This window comes from Brachyhypopomus gauderio, chromosome 13 (genome assembly GCF_052324685.1).
Source record: "Brachyhypopomus gauderio isolate BG-103 chromosome 13, BGAUD_0.2, whole genome shotgun sequence".
NCBI lineage: Eukaryota > Metazoa > Chordata > Actinopteri > Gymnotiformes > Hypopomidae > Brachyhypopomus > Brachyhypopomus gauderio.
This window is the reverse complement of record NC_135223.1, coordinates 23,127,712-23,148,729: the sequence shown is the minus strand read 5'-3', so window position 1 is coordinate 23,148,729 and position 21,018 is coordinate 23,127,712. Positions and strand designations below refer to the sequence as shown.

Genomic DNA, 21,018 nt, shown 5'->3' with positions numbered 1-21,018 from the left:
TCCGTTCAAAGAGTCTAGAGTAGAAGGCATCCGTTCAAAGAGTCTAGAGTAGTAGGCATCCGTTCAAAGAGTCTAGAGTAGTAGGCATCCATTCAAAAAGTCTAGAGTAGTAGGCATCCGTTCAAAGAGTCTAGAGTAGTAGGCATCCGTTCAAAGAGTCTAGAGCCACCAGAACATTATCTGACAGGAAAACATACAAGCATGAAATCTGTCGTCTGGGAGTCAGGAGCAAAAAAAAGTGAAACGCATTATTATTAATTATATTTTCCAGACATTGCCAGTCGGAGAGCAAGCAGCTCTCCTTGATGTATGTCTCTGAAGACTTGGTTCATTTGCTCAGATGGCTGCCGTGGTTATCAGCATGTTTCACCTCAACAGCCCTGTCTCATTCTCCCCCCTCCAATCTTTCTCCCCTTACCAACTAAGGACATGTGGCTTAGAAAGATCCATGCTTCTCGTTAAGGGATTTGCAGCAAGATCAGTAACACCAGTTTAATTGCTTAAAAGTATTTAACATTCACATTCATTAATACTCATAGTCAATGTTTCCTAATACACATTCTTAATTTTACAGACTGTTAAGCATTTCACTGGTGTCTGTAGTTTTAAAAGGACATTCTTCTCTTAGTTTTATCGTTGAAACTTTTTTAAGCTTTGTCCAAAGGAAATATATATTTGTCTACAATACAAATAAACACAGTCTTCCTGCAATAATGACTCCATCCTTGAATCATGAACTCACTGATCCAACTAACCAAGTCCTCATTTCCCTATTAAGGACAAAATATATTGAATCCCTACTTACACTCAATCCCAACTTGCATTGAATGTACATCACCGTGGCTATAGATTAACAATTAACAAGTCTTTAGTAAGGATTTAAAGGTTTGCACCCTAAACATTAGCCAATTTCCTGCTCAACTGATATTTCCCCACTTGGGTTGACCCAGCAAGCGTGTAACAACATCAAAACATGAGCATGTACTCGTGCTTCTCTTGTAGAACCTCAGAGCGAGCGTGGACATCCCCCGTGATGGCTGAGTTGTTACTCCCACATGTGTGCCCCCACTTAGCCCCTCTCAGCGGGGGACTGGCTTTAAGAGCCATCTTCAGCATCCTCCATCGATCTCCACGAGTGCTTTTGTTTGTTCACTGAAAGCTACCATATTGATGTTCGGGGTTATTCTGTTGCAAGGTGTTGCGGTGTAGCACCCGTCCATGGTTACCGTTACATGGAGACGAGAAACCATTGGCCAGACGAAAAGGACAGTTCTGACGAATCGTCTGCAGCTATGAAAGAAGCAGAAATACAGCCCTGGCTCTGGCTGCATAAAGTGAGATGTGTGGCCCGGTAGCTTTTAAACACTCTTTCTCGTTGCCATGAAACAGGACACATTGGACGTAAGGAGAGGGATGGTGAGAGTGATTATGCAATAATGTGTTAACCAGGAGGCAGCAGGTCCAGACAAAGCCTTTTTGTGTCGGGTTTAAGCTGTGCTGTTCACACTATGGAGTGAAAACATAAAATGTGAAAACAAACATCGCTTTTCTAGAGATTGTAGTCAAGACAACAGCCATATAACTGATTTTTTAAGTGTGAAGCGTGAATATTAATGACCTACTTGTTAAATTTGATAGTTATGTAACATTTGTTTTTTACATTTTTGTAGTGTTGGCAGCAGTGGAGGACTGGGGGCACCATTTCTTCCAATAGCTGTTTTATTATGAATAGTTGTACTCAATAAGCATAACAATCAGCAGGAAAGTAATTTAACAGAGGAAATTGGGGAAATAACAAAAAGGCATACGCAACACTGCGATGGAAGATAAATCTTAGACAATGCTCAACTATAAACACAATTTGATGAAAATGAGACACCACGCAACTACTAGCAACTATATTTAGATACACTAGCATTGACCCAATTAAGGCGAGTGTAGAGACGCATGGCATTCTGGGAATGTCTACTGTGCTTCTCTCCACTCCACAGGACACACTCGTGGTGGTCACCACACACTTCTGCCCTCACATCATGGCTTCAGCCCTCCAGCCCAAACACCTTCTTGGCTGTTTCCAGTTCCACAAAATGCCAACTCCTCCACGACAGGCACCTGCAGTCCAGGAACCATGTCACCTGTGTATCGGTGCCTCTTGGCCCCGTGAGGTCTCCCTTTTATGTGACCATTATGGGTCGCAGTCACTATGAACCACTACGGTCTGATGCCCTGCCTGAACCCAAAACGCACCACCTCACCCAGGTGCCTGGCCTAGAGGTGGAGGTGGAGCTTCCTGGTGTAGCCCGCTCTGGGCACTTCCCGCTCTGGGTCCTTCTCTGATCCCAGCAGACAACTGAACACTGGCTACATGGTTATCCTGATCTCATGGCTGTACAACCTGGTTGACTCCTGCATGGCAGAGTGACATGTCAACCAGACCACAGGTAGGTGGTAGTTCTATTTGTGCTGATCTTGGGCAGTGACAGAGGCAAGTTGAATGGTGAATGTCTGGCTGAAATGCACCACCAGTCTGTCACTCTGTGGGAATGTTGAGTCCTTCAGACACCCAATCACAGGTTACACACCTCAGCCATGACTGCCAAATCAAAGTGCCTCTGGACACTATGTCAGTGCTCAAACACTCCAAAGCAGCAGAAAAAAACATTTTAAGCCACCAGCCCACTAACGTGGCCACGCTCTGGTCTGGGGCCATCAAAAGTCTTATAGGCCTCTTAGTGAAATACATCATGGCAGCAAGTCCATATAAGTACCTGGAGTTCTTGGTGGGGAAGGGACCCAGGACATCAGAGCAGAGACACAGATGTGGACCAGGTGAGTGTGGATCGGTTCATTCTTGCAGTTCTTGCATAAACAGCTCCACGTCTATACAACCCAGCCAGCAGGATCCGTGCCGCAGTCCAGATTTCCTCCCACACACGGCCTGGTTGAAGCTGTCCTACGAGGGCTCCACATCCCCTGGGTGTAGTGGGACTCCTCACCACTGTCAGAGTTGAGTCTGGTGTTACTGGGGGTGACAACAGGTACCCGTGCTCTTCTCAGCCGCCTGTGCTGTCTCCTTGAGGAGTACACAGCGCTGGCAATGTCTCCTTCCACACAGATGGTGAGACAGGGCGTCAGCTTTACCATTTATGCATCCAGCACGATGTTCGGATGGTCGGGTTCCGCAGCACTGTGGGTTCACCTTGCGACCTGAGCCTCGGGCTCTCTGAACTGCACGAGCCAATTCAGCACAGTGTTAGCAGTATGCAGGATATGGGGGATGCCACGGAGGTGAGGGCAGAGATGGCTGAGCCTCACCCAGTAGGCAACGGCTCGCTCCTCATGCGACTCTCCTCAGGTGCGGAGGTTTGCTGGAGGTACAGCTGTAATATGCAGCAGCTCTCTCATCCCATCAGGGATCTGACAGACGGCGCTGGCGCTGTGTTCAGCTCCTCCTACACCGCCGGCTTCACCTGCGTTGTCTCCTACCCGACAGAAAGCTTCTCCAGCCTCCTCTTTAAACCCAGTGTTACCTTCTGGCCAAGCAAGTCCCTGCTGCCTCAAGGAATCTGAGTTGAGCAAGCTCAGATCCTACTGGCCTGAGCCAGTACTTGTGCACTCAGCTCAGACCCCCTTCCACAGTTTCCAGTATCCTTCCGAATTTTGATTTGGCCCCCGGTTGTTGCTGGTGTGAGGGAGCACGACACAGACGAGTGAGGTGATCAGTAAGGTGTTTCAGTGAGGTGTTTTAGTGAGTTGGTCAGTGAGGTGTTTTAGTGAGTTGGTCAGTGAGGTGTTTTAGTGAGGTGGTCAGTGAGGTGTTTTAGTGAGGTCGTCAGTGAGGTGTTTTAGTGAGGTCGTCAGTGAGGTGTTTTAGTGAGGTGTTTTAGTGAGTTGGTCTGTGAGGTGTTTTAGTGAGGTCATCAGTGAGGTGTTTTAGTGAGGTGGTCAGTGAGATGATCAAGGAGGTGTTTTAGTGAGGTCATCAGTGAGGTGTTTTAGTGAGGTGTTTTAGTGAGGTCATCAGTGAGGTGTTTTAATGAGGTGGTCAGTGAGGTGTTTTAGTGAAGTGGTCACTGAGTTGTTTTAGTGAGGTGGGCAGTGAGGTGTTTCAGTGAGGTGTTTTAGTGATGTGATCACTGAGTTGTTTTAGTGAGGTGGGCAGTGAGGTGTTTTAGTAAGGTGGGCAGTGAGGTGTTTTAGTAAGGTGGGCAGTGAGGTGTTTTAGTGAAGTGGTCAGTGAGGTGTTTTAGTGAGGTGGGCAGTGAGGTGTTTTAGTGAGGTGGTCAGTGAGATGATCAAGGAGGTGTTTTAGTGAGGTGATCAGTGAGGTGTTTTAGTGAGGTGATCAGTGAGGTGTTTTAATGAGGTGTTTTAGGGAGGTGTTTTAGGAAGGTGTTTTAGTGAGGTGATCAGTGAGGTGTTTTAGTTAGGTGTTTTAGTGAGGTGTTTTAGTGAGCTGTTTTAGGGAGGTGTTTTAGTTAGGTGTTTTAGTGAAGTGTTTCCCATTATGCTGCACTTGGCCAGTCTTCCTCACTGCGGTGTCCACACCGAGTGTCGTTCTTTCTGGAGGTACTGACTACCTCTCCTCTTCCTGCACCACCAGCATACCAGTTCTAGTCATTTCCATACAACCTGCTCATCTCCCCGTTCTCCATGTAGCTCATCTGCCATGTAGTACTACGCTGCTCATTGTGGTTCTTTCATGTCGAGTGTGAGTTCTGTCCTCTCAGAGACGGGTGCTCGGCTGCCGTCGTGAGCTGCACATGCTGCCTCAGCTTCATCGTCAGCACTTCCGTGCGAACTCCTCCTGTGCACTTCTCCAACGCCGTTTATCCCTGCCGCAAACGTCACGTTCAGCACACGCGTCCGCTCTCCCCATACGCTCCACCTCTCCGGGAGCAGCCGTTCGTCTGCGGCGCTAATGGCGCCTGTCTGAAACATCGCTGGAGGAGCCTGGTCAGAGCTCTGAAGTCACCATGCTGCTCTGGTTGCACATCCATGAAAGCCTAGAGTGCTTTCCCCGCCAGCGCCAAACACAGCGTGTCCCGGCGATGGCTGCCGTCCAACCATGGCGCCGAGAAACCACTCACAGCTGTACAGAGTGCGGCTCCTGGGTGCCCTCTCCACTGCGGCGTGGTGGGGGAATGCGTGCCATCTCTCGCCGAGCACCAGCTGGGCTCCGCCGCTGAGCCACGCCGTGTTGTTTCCTCCACCATCTTAACCCGCCAGCTGCCGCCCTCGGTTGGTGGTGTCTGACTGGGGAGGGGCAGGCCCAACACTCAGGAAGCCCCTCTCCTCTCTCTTGGCTCCATCTTCTCTCATGCCAACCTTTACGTTTGTAGATTCGCCACCTCATTTCCTCAAGCCCAGTGGTGAAATCCCATTTCCTAACACCCAGTTAGTGTCGACAGTGAAGAAGGAACCAGTTACAGTTCTTTCTAATTGAAATGGCATTTTGTGCATCAAGCCTAGCAATAAACAGCAATGGGACACAACTCAATAGGGGAAATGTAGGAATATACAACACTAGGATGGTAGAATATTATTAAACAATACTTAATAAATTACATTAGAAATACTAATGTTGAACTAATAAAGGCAAGCACGATGTCCTGGGAATACTCATAGACCTATAGCCCATAGATCTACAGCCCACAGAACTATGGTCACAGACCTACAGCCCACAGACCTACAGCACAAGTGTGTGGTGGATTCCACAGAATATAAGCAATTTAAATAGGTCGTATTCCCTAAATCTGTACCATCCAGAATTTCTAGTTAGAAGTTATGGAAAAGAGGAGACAGCATCACTGGAGTCTATTTTTGCACTGGAGTAAGGTGGCAAAGTATATATGCAGGGATCTGGGACCATACCTCTGCAGATCCTGGACCTTCTCAGATAACGCTCATCCAAGGAAACGTGGCTGGCACTGCAAATACCTGATTTGGTGTCAGTGAATATTTTTGTGGATTTGAAGGTATGCTTGTCCATGCCTGTTCAGCTGGTAGATTCTCATGGTTCATCTTAACTGCCTTTATCAGAGCCAAACAGCTTTTTGTCTAAAATAGGAGGAGTCCTTAGAGGAGTCTTTAGAAGAGTCTGTGATGATGTACATCAAAAACATTCCCTGGATCTATAAAATTAAAACAGTTCTGCTATACGTCGTAGTGGGGGTTACGTCCAGCATGGCATTTTTTATGACATTCCCTCTTTCCTCCAAATCCACCTCTGGTGTTTGTTACCTACAAACTCTATTTTTGCATTGTCTGTCAATAGAGCCGAGCTCCATTCAGAGTTCTGGTGTTGTTCAGTGAACTCTAGGTGCTTAAGTTTGTGGTTTGATGGCAGCAGCAACATTCTTCTTGGCAAGTCTTCCAAATAGTTTGTTAGCATGGAGGTGGCATATAATTATATTCATGGAGACTTTGTGACCTCAGCATGAAACCCACTCCTGCAACTGTCCAACTGTAATACTAGGAAAAACTTTTGCCTCTCAAACTATCCTCACAGTTGTGAAGTATATTTAGGGGTAAAAGTCACTTTTGTCATCTCCCATCTTCCACACAGGTTCATCACAGCCCAGTTCTTAGGAGCATCTTAATAAACAGTATTCAAAGTATGTATGGAAATATGTGAATTAGATTTTGTTTTGATAAATGGATGGCATTACATATCTTGTTGTGTGCTTTTGGGACAAATGTTGATTTAATATATACACTACTCACAAAAGATTAGTGATATTCAGATGAAATTTATGGAAAATGTAAAAAGCTCACACTACGTTGATATTAAATTTTTAAAGTAGAGCATTTTTCAGTAGAAGCTAGCAATGATGATTTCCTCATCGCAAACAATTTATTGAAACAAAGGCTCAACAGTGGTTGGTTTACCCCAACAAAAAATTTCAACGTCTCAATAGCTTGTCATGTGCACTAGAGCATCAATTACAGCTTGACAACGACGTCTCATGCTGTCTCATGCACATGTCAAGTTATTGTCTGCTGAGGCCTGGTGTCCCACTCATCTTGAAGGGCCCTCAGGTCACTGAGGTTCTGGGGCGCAGAATTACGAGCCTCTACACGGCAGGTCCTGCACGATCCTGCAGGTTTTCTATGGGATTCAGGTCTGGAGAAAGTGCAGTCAGCTCCATTTGAGGTGCCCCAGTCTCCAGCAGCTGTTCCCTAATGATGTGACCTCAATGAGCTGGAGCAGTGTCGTCCTTGAAGATGAAATTAGACCTGTGTTGTTCATGCAATGGCTGGATTAATGATGTTATTCAAGTAGTATGGGCTTGTCACAAAGTGACATAGTTCTGATAGACACACCTGGCCACACTGTAACACCACCACCACCACCACCACCACCACCAAAGGCTCGTCTGGTGACAACAGTGGCTGAAGCGTAGTGTTATCATTGACGTTTCCAACATAGTTGACAGCCATCATTTCTGCTCAGCATGAATCGACTTTCATCAGTGAACAGCACTGAGTCCCCCTGGTCTCTCCTCCAGTGTTAAAGCTCCCTGGCCCACACAACACAATGACACCTGTACCTGGTGGTGTGGTCAGGTACCCTTGCAGGTCGTCTAGCACACAGACCACTCTGATGTAAAACGGTTTCAAATGGTCTTACATGACACTTGGGTGCCTCTCAACTCCCTTAAATGTGACTGGAGTTGTGTGGCATTCATCATCCGGTTCCACAAGGGCACTGTTCACAATGAAGCAGTCATCAGTGTGGGATGTGGCTAAAGGACGTCCAATTCTACGCCTTTCTGAGACTCTTCCAGTCTCTCTGTATCTGTATTCTCAGAGAATAGCTCATGTAGCTCAGTGGTCTCTTCTATGTGAGAACATCCTGGTCATGTTAATCAATGGTTAGCTTCCGTCTTGTTCTCATGATGTCAAAAGCTTGATGAGGAGTAGGCCTACTATTTATATACCAATTATAATTGAACCAAGAAATGTATTGCTCGATTCATGGATCAAACGCATGTAGTGAATGTTGTCGTTAAGTTGTGCAAAAAGTACTGAAACATTGAACAGTTGGACATGTGCAAAATTTTAGAGGTCAAATTTAATTCACTTATTTTAGGTTTATCCTGAAATCTCTTTTTGTGAGTAGTGTGTGTGTGTGTGTGTGTGTATAAGACTATATAAGCATAAGACTGCCTCTTGATCATTTCACAGCCTTATTATTTTAATAATGCTTGCTTCTCTTTAGAGATTCTATGCTAACCTCCATTTGCATCACACACACACAAAAAATAATAAATGCAAATACAACAATGCTGGTATTTTTCTTCTTCCTCGTTTTATGCATTTCTCTGCTTCCATGCGTTTGCCTCTCTCATCATCCTCCTTGTTGACCACCCACCCGTCGCTCCTGCTGCACCCGTTCTCACTGCTCTCTGAACTACTGAAGAGTAAACCGCTCTCCTGAGAGCCAGGAGCAGCCAGCCGAGAGCCAAGAAGTGAAGAGCCTTATTCTAGCTCACACACATGCATGCAGCCGTACACACACACACGCACACACACACACACACACACACACACACACACACGCACACACACAGTCGCAGTAAAATGTCATATGCGCTGTAGGAAGTCCAGCCTCCATTTTCGTTCTCTGTTGACTTGACTCACCTTCCCTTTCATGCAGCTTTCTAATTACACTCGCTCATACTGAGGATTCCAGGCATTCATCAGCCGATGGTAAATAAACGTTGTGGGTCCTTCCGTTTTCGTCATGGTAGACTTAAAATAAATTGCATAATATAAGTGCTGAATGTTACAGTCAGCAGTGGAGCGTCACTAACCCACCAGACATGTATAATATTTTCAGGGTTCTCTGAACCTTTGTGTGTTGTAGATCAACGGGCAAAACATATTGTCTTTGATGATCTAAAAAGCTCCTTGTATTTTCACGCCAGCCCTTTGCTTTGTAAAAATGTGAGGCTTCTTGATTTACAAAATATAGTGTGAAAAACCCACATGAAGGAAAAAATAATGTCACATAGCATAAGTGATTGGGAGCATATAGCATAAGTGATTAGGTGTGATATGTAGTGCATATGCCATTCTTAAAGTCATAGAAAAATATTATTGCAGTGTAATAGTGAATAGCATGTTTACACACACATTGGGCCCTCACCATCATTAGTGTAACATTAACGGGTAAATAGCACCGCAGTTCCTCGTTCATGTGTAAATGTAGATTGCTGGAGAATTTTACCATTTGCATTCTATATGGTTCTTATTGTTTATCTTCATTTGCATAGTACATTAGCAATTCAAAACAGAAAACCTTTCCAACAAAATTCCACCTGAACCTGTCTGACAGTACATGTGCTTTTTTTTTCTTGGTCAGAGTTGCATGTGAGCTTCAAAATTCTGCACATGCACCCATTTAGCTCATTGACTATTTTATTTAAAAGGCACATTTTTAAAATCTCTTTCAAATTAGCATGAAGCGTACTTTGCAACTGTAGTAGTAATGAATATGCATGATGAGGAAGGTCACATGACTGAGCAGGATCTCAGAATGCCATGAGCCTTTGCAATAAGATATGCAAATGTAATTGTTGCAGAGCAATAAACAGAGCAAGATATGGACTGATGTCTCCATGATACTTTTGCTGCTCTGCCATGATTTAGATGAGCTCAGGTCATCTTTTCAGTACCTTACATTCCTCATCATTTTTATACAACGTGCAGCGTTTTGTGTACCACTCACAACTGGAGTTAGTCAGTCATCTGTCGCATGGGTCTTTAATATATATTGACTCATTTACATATAGATTTTGACTGACCTTGAGCACAGGTGAATTAACCACATGATGTACGTGATACTGGTGCATTAATTATCACCACGGTGACTTTATGAAGAGGAATTAAATATTGTGTTGCACATTTTGCATGACATAATGATGTAACCGTCAAGTATTATGAATCTGGTCCAAAATAAAAGAGCTATCTTCTATGGCTCTCTTATTTAAATATTAGAGTCTAAATTAGCATAAAACCTCATTTACATGTGCTATTTAGTCAGCTAATGAGTATTCCATTGGCTGCAGTAGTGGAGACTAGCACTGAGCAGAAGGTAATGGGTGGGGAAGATCGAATGAGTGACTGGAATTCAATTCAGTTTAACAGGTGAGCACCTTGCATCATGTTCACCTCTGGCACAGAATTGCCTCACTTTAAAACATAGTAAATATGCATGTCAGACAAAAATAAAACACAATTTTCACCTGACAGCCAATCTTATTAAATTTGCTGATCGCATTAGCTGATAACATGTATTATATAAGCTCTATTTTTGTGTTTAAATGTCTTCATTTTCAAGATAAAGCTCCTACACTAAACAATTAAAACAAACACAACAGAATAAGAATAAACAACAAAATGGAGCAGCTAGCTGCAGAAAACCACACATACCTCCACAGAACCCCTAAAGAAAACACTCACACACCTCCACAGAACCCCCACACACCTCCACAGAACCCCCAATGAACACTCACACACCTCCACAGAACCCCTACACACCTCCACAGAACCCCCACACACCTCCACAGAACCTCCACATAACCCCCACACACCTCCACAGAACCCCCACAGAACACTCGCACACCTCCACAGAACCCCCACACACCTCCACAGAACCTCCACAGAACCCCCACAGAACACTCACACACCTCCACAGAACCTCCACAGAACCCCCACACACCTCCACAGAACCCCCAATGAACACTCACACACCTCTACAGAACCCCCACACACCTCCACAGAACCCCTACACACCTCCACAGAACCCCCACACACCTCCACAGAACCCCCACCCATATGACAGATCAGCTCTATTTTAATGTATCTTAAATTATACCTAATTATTTTTACCCCATCACCAATTATTTGTATTAATTTAATCATTTAATCAGTGAATGAATTCTAGAGAATCAGTACAATACCATGATAATGTTGACTCCAATTTGACTCTACAGCCCTATTTCCAAAAATCACCATAGTATTAAGATCATCTTAAAAGAGTCAGAGAGTATTCAGTATAATAAACACTGAAGATGATTTATGTTTTATGGTGGTTTTGGAAAAGCAGTCCACATTTATATTTATTTAATTGATGAATACAACAATTGCAAATGCAGCAACACCCAGACTTAACAGAACAGGGACTATTGTGGAAGGTTAATGGGACGACATGTACTACACAAAGACAGCATGAGCAGAAAGGTACATGACATCTTGTGATCCTCCTGTGCTTCTCTCTGTCCACTCATAAGCCTGCAGCTCAAGTCAGCGGCTCAAAGGTTCGCCATCCCCGCCAACCCAGGCAGCCTGCACAAAGGTCCCTAAAGTGGGCAGGCTGTGCTCCCACCATCTTGGGCAAGTCCAGTGCCTTGGGGTTCCCATTGTGCTCTCAAGGCCCTAATAGCATGTCCTGGTTCCAGCAAGGTCTTGCTTTCGTGGGGGCCAGTTTGGTGCTATCCAGCCCCTAAGGACCACAAGAGTTCACCCTCCCTGCCCGGACCCTAAAGGTATCCTCGTCCTAGCATGTCTTGAAGACACAGCAGTCCTATCATGGTGGGGCAGGGTCCTCTCCTGTGGCACAGGCTGATCAACCACACTTGCATTCCCAACAAGAGCATCTGTATCATTGGCAGTAGTAGGAACATTGCTGAGTGGAGCTAACATCACCCCAGTGTTCTCTGATCTGCTGCACTGCATGGAGGCAGTGGTGCAGCTCCTCACAGCTCCTTGCTCCAGGCATGTTTTCCAAGTTCTGTGGGTGTCCCGAGCTCGTGGCCAAAAATAAGAAAATCCGGAGTGAACCCGGATGACTCCTGCACAATAGAGCAACGTGCAAGCAGGACCTGGGGTAAACGGAGGTCCAGGTTACGTTGGTGCAGAGCTCTGATGATGGCTAGGCCATCAGTGACGAGTTCGAAGTTCAAAGTTGATTTCCTGGCAGCTTTAGAGCCTTGGTCAGTGCCACTCTGGTTCATAAAGGAGCCACTGTGGTGGGGAGCAGGAGATCCACTGCAGCCCTCTTCGTTTGCATGGTGGAGTAGAGGGACTGGACAGGGACTGTCCCTGCATTAGCCGCCCACTCGACCCTGCAGTGAACTATAGCAGCCCAGACAGTACAACCTCCACTGTAGCCACTTCAGTGTGATGTCCACACCGACGTGGCCCACGCCAGCCCATTCATGCACCACAGCTAGTACAGTCAGATATGTTGCTACACATACTGGCCAGGCATATAATGCAGCCACCTGTATTGCATCCAGACGCGCCCCTGGCCCGTGTGAATTGCCTTTAGCAATGCGCCTGGATGGTACCCATCTGTCCAGCGTAGTTTGGATCAGTAGCGAACCGTGAACAATAAAAGTGGGCCTGCTCCCATCCCCCCCCCTTTCCTAATTAACTGCAATAAATATAAAAAAATAAAAAACTGAGACGACAGTACAGCTTACAATATAAACAGTAATATATGTACTAGATAACTTCTTAAGCAAAATAAGGTTCCAAACAAAATAAGGTTCACAGCTCCGTGTTCCTCGGGAGCGGAATATGTAAACAGCTCGCACGAGGACATCAAAGGACTTAATCGAAACTAGCTAGCGGTGGTATGCTAATGTCAGCTAGCGTCGCCACAGTGGGCGGAAATTATCATACAGTTAAGCCCGCCCATTAAAAGGGAAGATATGATTGGTCAATTTTACTGTCATTTGAAACTGATATTGCGCTGAATTATCACTGCCAGGGCCCCTATAAACGAACAGCGGGCATCACTGTCCTGATAGGAGGAGACACAGGCTCACAGGCTTCTACTTAACCCCTCACCTTCCAACACAGATTGAATAGACACAGTTGAATAATTTATTTGCTTATATTTCTGTAATTGTTTAGATGTCGATTGTCAAACTGTAAGTAGATAAAAAAAAATTGGATAAATTATTTATATTTTAAGAATATTTTAGGCCCTCTGAGGGCGTAGAGGGCCCGGACAGGTCCCCACTGGTTTGGATCCATCAACCTTACAATGTGGGTATCCAGCACGGTGCTGGATGGTAAAATGCGACTCCTGTAGTGCAGTGATCAACCCATTGTGAACCGCATGAGCTAAATCACTAAAATGTTGTCAGCATGTGTGTCAAAGGTGACACTAGAATAAAAGTAGAGAGGGTACGATGCCTCCATGTCAGCTAACAGCTCTCGGCTCATCACACATCAGTTGCATTCTGGTCCTGTGCGCCGATGCTCTTACTGCCGGTGTCCGTGCCGAGCGCCTGATGCCTGCCCTGAAAAATGTCAGAACCGGTATCTCCGCAGCCAAGCATGGACAGCAGCAAATATATGCGCAGCCTCCTAGTCCCACAAGAATACAGCCCCCATCACCGTGAGCCCGTGTAGTGGAGCATGGTTGTTGACTAACCCCCTGCTTAAGGTTGGGGTGCAGTCTGCAAATCCGCAGACTTAATAGCCTGGGATGCTTGCTCCTTGTTTGCAGATCTTCTAAATAAACAATGCACCAGTCCTTGGGGACACCAGCGAGCACTTGTTCCATCAAGCACTCAAACATGGCTGGTGTATAGCAAAGCTTGAACACCCAGCTTGAACACCATATTCTCTTTGGCATCCAGAATGAGAACCACCTGCTAATATCCACTCCTGAACCACGCAAGAACTGAGGGGCTGATTCGAAGCGTCATTGATGTGTGGGGATGCGTTCGAGTCGGGCTATGCAACAGTGTTAACCCAGCAATAGTCCACGCAGTCATGTCAGCTGCAGTCTTCTTTCGGTGCTGGAATCATTGCCCAAAGGCTGTTTGATGGTTTGATCATTCCTGCAGCTGGTATTTTTTACTTTCTGTTCTTTGGCTTCCTTTTCAGCGTAGGGGAGCTGGTGGCCATGGGGCTGTATCGCTAGTGTTAATCCCATGCTGCACAAAGTTCATGTAGTGTCTCTTTATGGCCACAAATATACAGACATTCCCACAGTTCTCAGTGTTTTCATTAAGCCCAACCCACAGTTCACACACTGACTGCAGTGTGGCACGAGGCTCCACGTTACTCCCCCATACAGTCCCCTCCATCATCGATGCTGATGAAGGCAGTGCATTCCTCCGACTTGCACTGGTGCGACACGTTCTGCTCTGGCAGCTACACCCATGAAAAGCCACGTTGCCCCCGTCCCCCCCAGCACACCTGCTCCCCGGGTTTCCATCAGCCAATTCCAACAGTCTATTCAGCTCCTCCAGAACTAGAAGTTTCCCTCACTGAAAACAAAGGCATCATTGGAGTGTGCCCAGATCCAGTACAGACGTGAGCCAGAACTTGGCTCCGACCCCCCCACTTCGACCGGGAGCCGCTTTCTCCCTCTCATGTCGACTTGGCTGCCAATTACAGACTTGAATTGGATGGCTATCGCTTCCATCCAGCCATCCCGCATGCCGTACGTTGTGTGAGAGCGTGCCTGCTTGGAGCAGTGATGCCAATGAGCTAGTGGACTCAGTTGTGAACCTGTGGTGGCAGGTGATCTGTGGTGTGATCACTGAGCATTGTTCACCTTGTTGCACACTCATAACTCTGACTTGCAGAGTTTCCCCTCAGCATACACCACAAGCGCACGAGTGGCTCACCCACTCACTTGAGGACCACTCAGCACACCGCCTCCTCTTCAAACTGCTCCGGCACACAGCACCGTGCGGCCCACCTCGAGGACTTTACACGGAGGGTGATTTTCTGCCCTCGCTTGCCTCAGCAATGACCACTCGGAAGCTGACCGGTGCGGCGGGCCGTACGTGGCCTCCGCCGCGGTGCATTCAGAACGTGTTGCGGCTCTAACTCCTCCTGCGTAGCCTTCTTGAATGTCTTGTGCTCAGATCTACCTCCAGCATGCCGTTTAACCTCTGTATCTCTGCGAGTAGCCACCTGATCGATAGCTCTGCTAGCACCAGCCCAAAATGTCGCTGGAGGGCTACGGTCAATGTCGTTAGGTCATCGTGTTGCTCCAGCGACAGGTCCATAAGCACCTACTAGTGTTTTTTCTCCTAGGACACCCTCACTGTGCTCTTCTCTGCCCACCAGTAGGCCCACAGCCCAAGTCCGTGGCAGATGCCACAATACACATCAGTAAGTCAAGCTTCTGCTGCATGGCAGGAAACGGCAGGGTGATATCTGCCATGGAGAAATCACTTTAGTTATGATGCACGGGGCGCGAATCGAGATGGACAGCAGCATTGATCATCACTTCCCTCCTCACTCCTCCGCCTCCTTCTCCTCCACCCCAGCTACATCGTACGGCCGAATGACACCTCAGTCACCACTGCCCCCACGCTACCAACATGGCAGTCATTCACTCTCCTTCACCTCTTTAGTGTCTCCATCCTGTCTTATTTGTAGCTCAGTCTCTGGCTGAGGCAGCCGAAGGAGCGTGTGTGTGTGTGTGTGTGTGTGTGTGTGAAGGTGCAGCTGATCAGCTGTCGTTTCTTCCTCCTGCCACACAGAGGTCCTTCTGCAGTGCCATGGTGGAGGAACTGCGAGTGTCCCTCAAGTGCCAGCGCCGGCTCAAACACAAGCCTCAACCGACTGTCATGGTCAAGACGGAGGAAGTCATCAACATGCACACCTTCAATGATCGGAGACTGCCGGGCAAAGAGACCATGGCTTAAAGTAGACACTTGTTCTCTTTTTCTTCAGACGAAAGAGGGAAAAAGGGGGAATGGTGTTAGGGCAGGGCGACAGCTACATTTATACATGGGGGTTGGGAGACTAGGAACGTGATTGCTCAGAGTATTAAATATCATTATTGTTTCAAAGCAATTAGTTATTGGGGGGGAAAAAGAATCCGACATATTTCCTGTGGAAATAACTTGAGTCTGGGCAAAATTAAAGTGAGTTACCTCATCACTCCTGCCACAAGGGCAAAGACTGGTTTGTACCGGTGTAGTGGATGACTTATGGATTAAACAACCGAGAAGGACGGAGGTGTAGGATGAAGATGTGTGTGGTTGGAGTCGGACTGTCCCTTTATTAAGTTCACTTTAGCTTAGGTGTGTGAATCTGTAATCTCTCCGGGCAGTTTGACCATTCTCTGTCTAGAGGCCACATAGAGAATTGTTGGGATCATAAAAGAGAACTGAAGGATTTATGTAGTCACATACAATATACAAAAGGGGGCAAGAAGTTTATGTCAAGACATGGAGAAAACGTATATAGTTTTAAGGTGTATATTTGTGCAGATTTCCTTTGATCAAATATAAATTAGACAGTCTCAGTCCCAAACCTAATTGGTTCAAAAGCTTAAAATATCTTTAAATCTTTAAAACAAACCTGTTCTGTAATAACGACATTTGTTATGCTGAATCCACGGCAATGAAGGCAGAGCAGACGTGTCATACATCAGGCAATAAATGTCTTAATTTGCTTGCATTTCAAATCACTACCACTTCCAGTGAAGTAGGAAGATTGTTTTTCAAGAGGAAAAAAATATAATAGACAAATCCAGTTGTGAAAATGTCTTGGTTAGGAGACAGTTAGGTTTGTCTCAGATGTGTATTTGTAGAGTAAGAGAGGATGACTAAAATGAGACCTGCCTCTTACTGCCCCCTGAGGAACCTCTAGATGCTCTTCATCTTCATCGCTGCAAGATGTAGGTCAGAACTAGTAACTGAAAACAAAACTCACAGCTGTCATGCTATATTTATTCAAGTATTTATTATTTTATTTATTTTTGTTAATATTTTGATGGACTGAGTCATCATAGCTATGAACATACACATTAATTAAACTCCTGTGCATATTTACTTTTTTTTTTTTACACTCAAACTGATTCATTTCAATGTCAAGTTAATTGTTTGTACTTTTTGTGGATTTGATTTCAGAAACAGGAATCCTCACAAACTTGTGCAAATGCAAAATTTATATAAAATGTGTTTTTGTATGAAAAAAGGTTCAAAATTTTGTAATAATTTGTATCAACACAAGATTGACCATCTTTGTCGTCTTCTGGTTGATGGGATACCCTGCAGAATCTCAATTCCAGAGTGTAAAATGGTGGAGGATCTGGGCCCACTGTGGGCCAGCCTCATTAGACCACACCGACACACCCAGGATCATATCACCAGGCCTCTGTGAGGAGGACACAGAGCCAGTGTCCATGATATATGACCTCCGTGGGCAAGGGACACCTTTTAGGTCCACACACAGAGAAGAGTGATACGCATGCCAGGCAGTGTTGAAGTGACACACACATGTTTTGGACAGATACTATTTTTATCATGTAAATGAATCATATTTAAAGAAAGATATTTTTACTTGGGGTAAATGATAGTAACAATGAAACTGAAGATAAAAGACATACATATATATACACGACGAGACAATGATGAGGACTACCACAGTTGCTTCTCATTCTACACCCCTAATTTCCAACAGACTGCTAGTACCCAGAGCAGAGAACATGTGTGTAAATGGTTTAAGATGGGTAAAATGTATTTAAAGAATTTAAAGATGCTAAACTAATTTTGACCATGTTGTGAAAACAAAATCAATTGTGCACACAATTTACTGTCTGAAGTTGATGCACAAGTTTAAACAAAATCATTAAAAAGTTCAACATATTTGCCTCTTAGCCTTATTTCCAACACGTACAATACATGTACACTGCATTACGTATCTATATGATGCACAGCAGTACTAGACTGGATGACAGATACATTACACTCTGACTACTATGATGGAGCTGTGAGGACCCTGATGACCACGTTTTGTCTGCAAGAGAAAATAAGGACATCTCTATTGACACAGCTAATGTGTGAAATGTGACTAATCAGGTTAATTCCATGGCCTTATCCAAGCATTTAATTACTTCTGCACATTGTGACCTCTTTGAGACTAAGCTAATCTTTTAATGCACTTAAGATGTTTTAGGCTGTAGGGAGTGGAATGGAGCCGATCAATCAGTCTAGTTCAGTCAGTTTAAATTTCGTCAACACAAGTTTTGCTTTAACATTAACTACAATTGTTTTATCACTAACATTAAAATCATGGGCTTAAAGTAGTGAGCTGAAGCCATTATATCAGAGAGAGACTTGTTTCCCTAAACATTTCCATAAACATCTCTTGGTTTGACCTGACATTTTGTAGAAAACAAAATGAGGTGTTCACACTTTTCATAACCAGCTCATTAAAGCTCCAAGCTCCTAGAAAATGCATTTTGTGGAGTCATTCTCATCAGGTATCTGAATCCACATGGCTAATGCGGCCATTGTGAAGATCATTAGAATATAGCCCAGAGTGTTTGGCTCAAATATGCGTGTATGTGTGGTCCATTTTCACCAATTCCTTTATCAGATTGACAACAAGGTGCTCTGCTTAGTTGGGGCTTAGATAACGAACCTACATGCTATCATTAATTGGCTAATTATCTTGGCTGGGGTATAGGAATGATCTAGAGATAGGAGGGAAGCTTTGTAATGTGCTATTCCCTACATCTTGTAGACCATTTATATTTATCAATCATCTTTTGTAATAAAAACATAAAGGGACATTGCTTCTTCTTCTGAGGTAGGTCTGTCCTTGAGAAAAATGGTCACAGCGGGTTTGTGGTGTGCAACAATTTATTTGCTAAGAAAAGCTTATATTCACCAAAGCAAGAGTTCCATGGGTCCAGTTCCTCTGCATCGCTCTGCTTGCCGAGATGCTGTTAGATCACAGATTCTCGCTGCATTGCTTACCTCAGGAACATTGCTAGAGACCCTGGCTGCGCATGGATTTGTGAAGAAAAAATTATTCGCAGAGGAAGAGCAGCACATGAGGATGTATTATAACGGTGTCTAATTACTGTCAGCTGTCCTCACCCTTTATGCAATTCTAAGTGGAGATGATTTTGGATAGGTGAGAAATTGTGCCATAGATCGTCTACATAGTTACTGATGATTCGTTACAAACAAGGTAGTGTCTGTTCCTGCCAAACCTTGGGATTACAATGAGAAGATTACCTGCTTGAATGTGAATAAAACTGGCGAAACAGACTCTCACAATGGCAAAGGGAAACAACGGTAACCCTACCCCATTAGAAACCCCTCCACAAGCTCCTCGTGCTATGTTAAAAGTCAAATCCTGAAGGCTTAGTCAGCCCAAACATGGAACAAACGAAATGGCATCGCACCTATACCTGGAACAATGTGAGGTGATGAAACCGCACACTCAAACCCCGTAGGGAAAGCAGGGGAAGACAGTGAGAAATAAAAGACCAACCCAAGTGAAATCTTGTCAAGACTGCTCCGATGCAGCACTGATCTCACTTTCATTTTTCTCCCATAGAGAGTTAAACTATAAGAAAGCAGTAGGTGAGAGGAAAAAAAAATACATACATTTCTTAGGTGCAATGAATATCAGTGTCGGCAACGAAAAGCCACCTGAGGACTGTGAACGGAGGAACCAACAAAAGCGTCAATTCCCTCCTGAAACCAGAGACGTGGGTGCTACAGACATAATCCCAAATTACACTTGAGCCAGGTCCACTCAGGCCCTGTGGAGCGTGACGGATTAGGCTGAACCTGGTCCACACAAATCTAATGGGGCGTGACCAGATTACGCACAGCTGAGTGCCACTCCAACAGCCCGATTGCAGAGGCAAGAAAAAGAGGGATAGAGAGTGGGAAGGGAGGGAGTGGAGGAGAAAGGGGTGGACAAGGGAAAGAGGGACTGGAGGAGACAGACTGGGGGAAAGAGAAAGAGCGCTCAAACTGTGACGACACTCAGATGAGTAATTTAACCTTTTTCTTTAGCATGACCTCTACACCAGAGGGGCAAGGATATATCCTCCCTTGCAAGTACAAATGTAAACAGTCCTGGTGTACGTTATTCCATCAGTTGGTATAAACATATATACTGGATGCCTTAAAGTGACGCTGATCTGGGTTCAGTTCCTGGCCTGGATGCTGGGTACTCCAGCTTCCTCCCACATTCCAAAGATGTGCACGTTGGGCCAATTGGCATCTCTAAATTGCATGTGTGTGTGTGTGATGAACCGCTGCCCTCTCCAGTGTTGCTATCCACCACGTGTGCTGTGCTGCTGAGTTTGGCTCTGGCCCCCTGTGAATCTGAACTGGATTAAATGGTTTAGAAGATGAATGAATGTTTAATGCACAGTCAATGGGAGGCTGCAAAACATTCAGTGGGAACAACTGTGGAAGATTTGGCCCCATACTACTGCTGTCACCTCTGGCCTTAGTGTGACTAGTGAGTGATTAGTATGACTAGTGATTAGTATGACTAGTAAGTGATTAGTATGACTAGTTAGTGATTAGTATGACTAGTATGACTAGTATGACTAGTGGTTAGTATGACTAGTAAGTGATTAGTATGACTAGTTAGTGATTAGTATGACTAGTATGAATAGTGAGTGATTAGTATGACTAGTGATTAGTATGACTAGTAAGTGATTAGTATGACTAGTTAGTGATTAGTATGACTAGTATGACTAGTAAGTGATTAGTATGACTAGTTAGTGATGAGTATGACTAGTATGAATAGTGAGTGATTAGTATGACTAGTGGGTGAGTAGTATGACTAGTGAGTGGTTAGTATGACTAGTATGAATAGTGAATGATTAGTATGACTAGTATGCCTAGTGAGTGATTAGTATGACTAGTGAGTGATTAGTATAACTAGTGGGTGATTAGTATGACTAGTGGATGATTAATATGACTAGTGAGTGATTAGTATAACTAGTGCGTGATTAGTATGACTAGTGAGTGATTAGTATGACTTGTATGAATAGTGAGTGATTAGTATGACAAGTGAGTGATTAGTATGACTAGTGGGTGATTAGTATGACTAGTGGGTGAGTAATATGACTAGTGACTGACTAGTATGACTAGTGAGTGATTACTATGTCTAGTATGACTAGTGAGTGATTAGTATGACTAGTAAGACTAGTGAGTGATTAGTATGACTAGTATGAAAAGTGATTGATTAGTATGACTA

The 21,018-nt window shown here is 44.8% G+C and overlaps 1 protein-coding gene across 4 annotated transcripts in view; it reads left to right on the top strand.

Moving 5' to 3' along the window:
* The window catches only part of grik2 (glutamate receptor, ionotropic, kainate 2), a 137,205-nt gene extending 119,582 nt beyond the window's left edge, over positions 1–17,623 (top strand). For 3 of the 4 annotated variants that reach the window (XM_076971827.1, XM_076971830.1, XM_076971828.1), the window contains one exon: positions 15,531–17,623. In XM_076971827.1, the coding sequence (XP_076827942.1) occupies positions 15,531–15,695 (165 nt within the window). In that variant the 3' untranslated portion in view covers positions 15,696–17,623. Of the gene's footprint in view, positions 1–271; positions 714–15,530 lie in introns of those variants that run through there. The other variant, XM_076971831.1, reaches the window with a different exon arrangement.
* Positions 17,624–21,018: the final 3,395 nt, after the last annotated feature.